This window comes from Gymnoscopelus braueri (assembly GCF_963280865.1).
Source record: "Gymnoscopelus braueri genome assembly, chromosome: 3".
NCBI lineage: Eukaryota > Metazoa > Chordata > Actinopteri > Myctophiformes > Myctophidae > Gymnoscopelus > Gymnoscopelus braueri.
In genome coordinates, this window is record NC_137612.1 from 28,095,543 (window position 1) to 28,104,666 (window position 9,124).

At 41.9% G+C, this 9,124-nt stretch overlaps 1 protein-coding gene across 1 annotated transcript; it reads left to right on the top strand.

The window, feature by feature from the left end:
• Positions 1–2,752: 2,752 nt before the first annotated feature.
• On the top strand, positions 2,753–8,823 carry oser1 (oxidative stress responsive serine-rich 1). The gene is made up of 4 exons (XM_080424380.1): positions 2,753–3,143; positions 4,291–4,400; positions 5,083–5,199; positions 7,325–8,823. Exons 2-4 carry the CDS (start codon positions 4,324–4,326, stop codon positions 8,295–8,297), a joined length of 1,167 nt encoding a protein of 388 aa, XP_080280506.1. The 5' UTR covers positions 2,753–3,143; positions 4,291–4,323; the 3' UTR covers positions 8,298–8,823.
• The last annotated feature ends 301 nt before the right edge of the window (positions 8,824–9,124 follow it).

A 9,124-nucleotide genomic window follows, 5' to 3' on the forward strand; every position in this document is an offset into this window, starting at 1 on the left:
GTTTGTATTACTATACTTGTGAGGACCAAATGTCCCCAAGTGGGGTAGTACAGAATTACATTGTGTGGACCATTTGCCTGGTTCTCACAAGAAAAAAAAATGTTTTCTGCCTGATTTAAACTTAGTCGTGCACTGTCAGGCACCGAAAAATAACAAGCTGATGTAAAGGGGTTGTCAGTTTATAGATCTGCTATTTTTCGGCTTTAGGCTTAGAGTTAAAAATGGCAAAAAATGATTAAACAGTATTCTTCGCCGGCCTAAAATGTTGATGTCCTCACAAGTGTAGTAATACACGTCTGTGCGTGTGAGAGAGAGAGAGGGGAATAGAAATGCAAAAAAAAAATGCAACAGCACACATTCTGAGGTTCTGCGCAAGCATGATGTAGGTTCACGTTTGAAATTTTGAAAGATATTAAATTTATTATGAATCAATTTATCACGTCCTCACCTCAATCTTATGTTATTCATTAGTCCAGTAGTTGTTCATCCTCATTAATAAAACACATTTTTGTCAGATATAATGCTTCTCATTTGTCCTCTATGGCAGTGGTTCTCAACATGTGGGTCGGGACCCCCAAGGGGGTCCCCACGTGATTTTGGGGGGGTCCCCGGATGACAGTGAAGTGACAATTTAAGGACAGAAAAAAAAAGAGGAAAAATGAAAAAGACTGTTACTGCATCAAAAGTAATCAACAAACTATACAATAAAAACTGGTCAAACACTGGCCAAATTGTCAAATAATATGAGAAATAGGCAACAACAAAAAAAAAGTGAAAATAGCAGCAGCTATTTTCACAATTTTTATCTGTGGAACCAAGTCAAACAAAATGTAATGCCTCAACTCCTACATTCCAATTAATTGTCAGGGTGGGGGATCCCCAGTTCAAATATGATTATTTTGGGGGGGTCATGGCCTGAAAAGTTTGAGAACCACTGCTCTATGGCGGTTATGTAACTATGATGTAATACACATGTTCCCAATTAGTAATTACTGATACTTTTCTTTTCTTCTCAAATGTGTAAACGATGTAAATAGCATTAAGTAAATGTATACTAATTAGATTCAGAGCTGTGACTTTGCTGATTTATGTAATTAGTTTAGAAACGTGTCATCTTCTTTAAAATAAGATCCCATCATCTGTAGGCACTGACTCGTTACATCGTGATTGGCTAGTTGGTTGTTGTCAGGCAAACGCTGACTCCAAATTTGCCCAAGGATTTCCAAGACAAAACAATTACATGGACAAAGCCCCTTGTACAACCCATTTTATAAACAAGTAGGCTACATAACATATGATATGATGATAGTTTCTGTTCACAAAGTAGATTGTAAAACATGTTGATGTTGTCAATTCTCGCCAGTCTGCCTGGCAACCAACCAGCCAGTCACAGCGTCCGCGTTACCTCCAGGCTATGGGATCTACTAAGTCTCCATATTCAACCCAGCGTTGCCATGTCCGCTTATTATAAGCGATTTGGGCTTATTTTCTGTAAAGTCTCTTGTAAATATTGTTTAGTTACTTGTGGGTTGCGTTTTTTTTGGGCTTGTTTCTAAAAGGTAGCTGTTTATTTGGGCTCATGTTTCCTAATGTTGTTTAGACCAGTGTTTCTCAAACATTTTCAAGTCAAGGACCCATGTGTAAGGAAAGGACCCAATATGTATTTGCCTGCGGACCCCCATCTCAATACAATACAAGGGATACTAAGAGGATTTTAAACCCAAGAGAAAGTCTATGGCTTGTTTCCATTGGGGTCGAGGTCCTTAGTTTGTACTCAATTCATCGAAACATTAAATGACAGACAAATATACACTACAATGCAAATCATCACAGTTAGAAAACAAAAACAACAATATGTACAGTAGGTGTTGTTAGAATGTTACATTTTAAATGTTTAAAAAATATTCCTGATTTTTAAGAATGTAGATCGACTATTTTCAAATAGCCACGTATGTTTGAAGGGCAAAGGGCTCGCTTCTTTTGGGCTTGTTTTCATAGACCTGGATGCTTGTTTCTCTCTCAAAGCCTGGCAACACTGTATTCAACCCAGAGTGGGGATGACGTCAATAAAATGGTCACGTTTACTACGCGTTGTTGCCTGGTTGTTGCAGAGTCACTCAGCTCTACATCCCATAGACTGGAGGGCGGACTACTGCACTGTCATTGGCTAGTTGGTTGTTAGGCAACCCAAACCACTGTTGTTGTTTTTCATACACATTTGTTTGGGTTTTCACAATAAAACCCACTTATAGAAAGTATACATCTCATACAATGAGTCTCATTAAACAGTTCAAATGTAATGGTGTTTTTAATACAATTATTTGAAAACGTTAGTAACTAGTTACTTTGCAGATATAAATTATTATATTAGAAAACATACATTAACCACTTTAGCCTATATTTTATGAAAATAGCCGATCTACAAGCTCAGAACACGTCGCGATGCAACTCGTTGTGAGGTTGTTTGTAGATCGACTATTTTCAAACATTTTAGTGCTTTTAACTTTTGGTACTTTAAGTACATTTTGATGCCAATACTTTTGCACTTTTACTCAGGTACATTTTGAATTCCGGACTTGTAACAGAGTATTTCTACTAACATTGCAGTGTATGAGTATTGGTACTTTTACTTAAGTAATATTTATTAAATATTTGAGAACTCCTTCCACCACTGGCAACCAAGCTAGCCAACCACAGCGCGACCATCCCACCGGGCTATGGGGTGTAGTAATGTAGTGTAGTGTACTGCGACGACTGGTGGTTCGAGTGTAAACAAGGCGTCAGAGAGAAAGAAAAGTCTAGAAATAACGCCTTGACGAGGCGCCGCAGCCGCCGTTTAAACACACAAGCTGACTGGAGGCTGAACTCCTCGTGCGTCAGGCCGTGTGCGCGCGGTCTGAAACCCCGGTATAGGTCGTGTTTTTGTCGCGGAGAGACACTTCGATGAGAAGAGCACAGACTCACAGCTAGCCTTGGGAGCTAGCTTCAGCTAGCATTACAAGCTCACATCACTACTACTAGCTACTTTAGCCAGTAGCTAACCCAAGAGGGAGTCGCTGAACCCCTCAATAGTTCGAACCCCTGCATGTCCTCCTGCCTGGGGGTTGATTTCTCTCTGGACGACGACCAGGATCTGCTGAACCGTGAGTCTTTACTTCACAACATTAAACATGATGCCTTCCCTGTGCCTTCCTTTAATGTAGTTAGTTACAGCCGCTAAGCTAGCTAACAGGCAGTGTTGCCATGTCCACTTATTATAAGCAACTTTGGGCTTGTTTTTTCTCTAAAGTTGCCTGTAAATATTTGGTAGTTTTGCGGGTTGCGTTTTTTTGGGGGCTTGTTTCTAAAGTGTAGTTGCTTATTTGGGCTTTTTTTCCCCCTAATGTTGTTTAAACCAGTGGTTCTCAAACATTTTCATGTCAAGGACCTCCACATTAATATGTCGTGCCAGAGACCCCCCATTAATACAAGATTTGGTGGATTTGAAAATATTCCTAATTTTTCACTTTTCCCCCAGCGACGCGTTATGAGCTTGTAGATGTGCTATTTTCAAATAGCCAATGGGTTTAGAGTGGTCGCTTCTTTTGGGCTTGTTTTCTTAGATGGTTAGCTTATTTCTCTCGCACGGTCTGGCAACAGTGGTTGCCCGTGTAGAGTGGGAGTGATCATGGAGGTTGTGTTTACAACAAGCACACAGACTACTTTATGCTAGCGTTAATAGTTTGTTTTCAAAAAGGTGAACACTGGATCAGTGTCAGTAGTATCATGACACTTAACTTTTGTTAATATCGTGTTGTGATGTTTGACATGTTTTTGTTAATTTATCTGTGGCCCTGATAAAAAACCTGTTTAGTTTATTTCAGTCAATTTTGTGGTAGCAGTTCATAGGTACTATAAAAAAAACTAATTTATACAAAATAGAAACATGATAAAAAAACATGTTACTCACTAGCTTGAGGAACCAAATAGAACAGGCCGCCACTTCTCCATTGAACTTCAATGTGTGCTTGTTCTTAACACTAGCAGTACTAGCCATGGTTCACATGACGCGTGTATACAAGCGTCAGTCATGTTTCAGGGCTATAGCAGTACCATCTATCAGTCATTCAAACCCAAGCCCATTTTTGAGACATACTCAGAATCACACATTTCAATCCGTACAGAAAACATGAGGCACAAAGCGTAGTAGTTTTAAGAGCAGTCCAGTCCATACCTCTTGTGATTACAGTCGTGATCATCTATTTTCTATTTATGTCTGTCTGTCTGTCTGTCTGTGTGTGTGTGTTTCAGCTGGGTGGCTGGTCAGAGCAGCCTCCCCTCACCATGGAGGCAGGAGGGAAAGACTGTGAAGAGGAGACGCTCCAGACAGCCTTTAAGAAGTTGAGGGTGGACGCTGAGAGGTTTGTGTACTGAACCACATGCAAAATCCCAATCATGAACCCAGCTTTACCAAGAAGTGGACATAGTTTGCATGCATGTTGTGTGTGTTCAGATTGCCACAAAGATGCATGCAAGAGTAATGTTCTGTTCTAGGGTTGAACGACGTCTGCTCAAATTTGACATCACCATCAGCATGTCAAAAACATTGTGATGGACGACGATGGCATCGTATTAGTATTATAATTGTCTAATTAATTGCTACACATTTATAGATTTATAGCTTACCGTTGGGGTCAACCAAGGCCAAAATGATAAACAATCACCCAAACAGCCTCTTGATAATCACGCTACCATAACAGCTGCCTGAAAACTAGCCTTGGATAGGTCTGTCACGATTACAAATTTAAGTTGACGATTAATTGTCACTAAAATAATTGCGATTAGCAATTTAATTGTGTTTTTGGCATTGAACATATGAAGCCTTTTATGCTTCGTAATCAAAAGTTGCACAGGGCAGATATGACAAATAACTGAAATATACAAAGAAATTATGGACATTTATAATAATTTTATACATGTAAACATGGCAGAAATAGCAGATCTACAAGCTTGAGCACGAAGTGACGCGTTGTCAATACAGTGGTCACAATTTCTTTCTTTCTCTCTTGTCTCGTTCTCTAATCTCATTCTATTTCCCCTCAGCTTGCCTGCTGCTGTGAATGTACCAGAGGGCTTGGCATCCCGAGGAGTACCACGGGCCTGCCCAGAACCCGGTGGAGCAAAGCCCAAACTTAGTTGCCCCAAGGACAACTGGCATGGGTAAGTCGGCTAGTAGTTTATTTTTTTTTAAACCAAGGTGATTCCATTGCTACTAAGCTAATGGATAAACCAGTGATCCTGCCAACCAGGAGACTTGCCTCCCTCCTTAGTCCCTGCACCAACGTGGAACATCTCAGTGTTGGGCCTGTCACAATTATTACATCATCGTCTAATTGCAATTATTTTGTCATAATCGTTTCCACGTTGAAAGATTGTCATACATTAAAATAGCTGATCTACAAGCTTGCAACGCGTCACTTCGTGACACGTTGTAAGCTTGTAGATCAGCTATTTCCCGCAATGTTTTAACCTTTTTTTATATATAATTAATGCATTTTTCAGTCATTTCTTTGTATTATTTTAGTTATTTGTCATATCTGCCCTGTGCAATTACGAGGCAAACAGAATTGTGATTTTTATTCATAGGTTCCAATGTTCAATGCCAAAACACAATTAAATTGTTAATTATTAGTGTGACAATTAATCGTCAACTTAAATGTGTAATCGTGATCCGTGACGGCCCTACTGAGTCTAGGAAGTGAGTACGTGAGGGCCTCAACTTCTTTCTAGCCCCAATAGAAACCGCTTCACCCCCGAAACTGGTCCAGTACAGCTGTCTTTGGGCTCGTCTTTGCACCCTTATATGTCATGGCAGTGGCATCAATAGTAGTGATTGCTGGCATCAGATGTTGTGATGTCGAACTGTACTCCATAGGCGTAGAGCACAACATTGTAGACTTTTACTACCTGTTTGAACCTGTAGAGTCGTTCCCAAACTTTTTAGCTCGAGACCCGAAAGGTAAATTTAGATGTTTGCCCGCTTTGTGCCGCGTTGTAAGCTTCTAAATCTGCTATTTTCACTACTTCTTAATCATTGTTTTATTCATTTAAATTTGAAAAGTTGTTTCTAACTCTTTGACTGCTAGAAATGAAAACATACATTTGTTTAGCCACTGCCAGCGATTTTTTAGTGCTTTCACTAACCTTTGAAAATCATAGAATATTTATCTCCAGTATGATCGATCCCCAGATCGCTTTGAAAGACGTATCCGAGTCTCATAGAATGTGGGGGTGGGTGGGGGGGTGCCACCGCGATCATCCGTTCCATAGTTGTGGGCAGTTGAATGTAGGTTGTTTTCGCCAAAAAGAAACGGAAACAGAGAAAAAGCCATTTTTCCAAAATCGAATAACAAGGAAGTGAACGGTCGGTCCTGACCCACTGTGTGGAAACAGTGCTGTAGAGAGCAGGATCTCTGTGATTTGTACTGGAAATGGAAGACATGTAGCTCTGCTATGCAAACACTTATATATAGGGATATATAAGGGACATTCTATCAAGTTGCCCGATACATAATATTTGAACTGAAAAAGGGATTTAAATAGTACCTTAACAAATTGCTATTTAAAGACTCCCAAATACTACATCATACTGAACAATACTATTTTAGCCAAGTAGAATATTGAGCGCCAGGTAAACCCATGGAAGGCAATTGAATCCAAGCCAAGTCAAGATCTTCCAGATGCTTCCAGAACTTGCAGATTTGCTACAGTTTTAGCAGAACATCCTGGGGCCAATGTTTGCCCCTCTCATTCTGGTTTCAAGGCCATTTTGTGTATTGTGTATTTCTGACCCTCGGCAAAGCTAATAGGCATAATATAACCTACACGTTTTACATGGCAAGGTATGGCTGGCCAGTAGTTGTAACATAAGTTGGAAAGAGGCTGTGATCCTATAGCATGAACGAATGAACATGTTTCCCGGGGACGAATTGAGGGATGCTATTTCATAAGCCCTTGCAGTAGTCCTATCATAAGTATAACTAAATGCATTTTTTTTAATGTAATTTTTTAAGTCTGTATGACCGTGAAGCAATCAGAAGACCTAAGTAAAGTTACTCTTTCAGTGGTTGGACACTGTGTAGTTATTTATTAAGTCCACTAGGTGGAGCAAAAAGACCACATCATGTGGTCTTCAAAGGATCAAAACGTTTGTATGAAAAACTGTCGACAGTTGCAGTTTCATTCATCAATTTGCTCTTGTTCTGTCTCACCCTTTTCTTCTCTTCTCCCTCTATCCCTCTCTCTTAACCCCGGCCCATCTCTCTCCCTGTGCCCTCTTCCTCAGCTGTGTTAGAAAGACGTCATCATCCAGGAGCCATCCAGGAGCCTCGAGGAGCCAGAGGCGCCGCAGGTCCAAGTCCCCTATCCTTCATCCGCCCAAGTTCACCTACTGCAGCGGTGGCGCGCCCCCCACACTATCGCCCACTAGCGGATGCCCAAAACACCAGCGCCTGACTGTGCCCGAGTCCACAGAGCTCGATGGAAACACCACCTCCGCCTTAGCTGTGACCGCTCACAAAGAGCTCCCCTCCCCCGGCCACATCTCTCCTGTTTTCGGAGCTTCTGCAGGCTATGAATCAAGTATTGTCGTCTCTTCTTCACCGCAGGAGATCCCTACGATTATCACCACCACTATCACTACAACCACTTCCACACAGGAGAGTGGTAGCACTGGCCTGGTGGGCCCGACGGCCGACGTCTCCGGCCCGGAGAAAGGTGCCCGTGACGAGTCCAGACCTGTAGCCACAGAGGCCTCTGACTTCCAGGCATTGTCCAAGCTCCACAGCAGCAGTGGCTCTGTAGGTCCATCCTCCCTCCATCCTCCCAGTTGCACCTGCGCCCGAGGAGAGGACCCTGATCCCGACCGGAGCCAGGGAGACGCCGAGAACGGGGCAGAGGGAGCTTCAGCCAGTGGGCCTTCGTGCCAGTGCCAGTCCAGGCAGCACCGATGTCTCCTCCATACCCCGGGGTGCTGGCAGGGCGTGGAGGTGTACTCCTTCACGGGGCTTCGCGATGTCATCTCAGAGTGCGAGAGGAGCCTGCCAGCCTCCGCCGACCGCAGAACTCTGACTGCTAACAACAACGCTGCCACGGCGGCTACACCCTCACCCTCGTCGTCAGGCTCGCCCCGTTCGTGCTCGGAGCAGGCACGGGTATACGTCGATGACATCACGATAGAGGACCTTTCAGGCTACATGGAGTATTACCTCTACATCCCCAAGAAGATGTCACACATGGCTGAGATGATGTATACTTAAAGCAAAAATAGGAAAAAGATAAGAACCTAATAATTATATTATCATGTGCAGATAATAATAAAGAAGAATTTTGTTTTTGTCAGTAGAGAGAAACAAGAGAATGTGAAAGGAGGTTTTGAGGAGGGCGGGTGGGTACAAAAATGGTTGGGGCATGAAAGGTGTAATTTAAATATTTTGATTTAACCATTTGATTTAACCCAGGTTCAAGGTTTTGTTTTCTTTATTTTCTCCCATTTAACCCGTGCCTCCGTCCCATCAATTCTTCTAGAACGGAAAGAACTACATCTTCTCCCCGCCCCACTTTCTTTGCATTTTGTTCTCATTTAAAAAATACATTTAATTATTTCTGGTTTACAAATGAAGTTGCCAAAGCTCTTGGTGCAGGATTTAGCTAAATTGGAGGCAGTGGTAAAATGCGGACTTGTAATGCCAAGTGTGATTCTTTTTGTTTGTGGTTTTGTTTTGTGACCTTGAAAGTATGGACGTTTCATTTCAGTCAATAAAAAAGACAAATTTTTATGTTGAACATTTGCTTCTCTTGTGTCTTTTTGAGCCGTATACAGAATCAGATGGTATCGCAATCAATTGAGCACACATTTCAATGTTTTATTTAACCACATTAACCCTAGCGTCCCTATTATGGCCATGTCATAATAGGTGAACATTTTGTGAAAATGGATCTACAAGCTCCCAATGCTTGAGCTTGGTAGAGAGTTTTTGTGTTGAGGGAAAAAAGGATGGGGAAAGTATAGAGCAGGGGTCGGGCTCCGGCCAAACTTTTTCAAAGACATTAGATAGTGCGCCAGAACATAATCAATGGCTAATTT

Excerpts from the sequence above, each read along its gene's own strand:
- oser1 (XM_080424380.1), top strand. The coding sequence starts at position 4,324 with ATGGAGGCAGGAGGGAAAGACTGTGAAGAGGAGACGCTCCAGACAGCC. Across the intron at positions 4,401-5,082 it reads TTGAGGGTGGACGCTGAGAG|CTTGCCTGCTGCTGTGAATG; the intron begins GTTTGTGTACTG and ends ATTTCCCCTCAG. Across the intron at positions 5,200-7,324 it reads CCCAAGGACAACTGGCATGG|CTGTGTTAGAAAGACGTCAT; the intron begins GTAAGTCGGCTA and ends CCTCTTCCTCAG.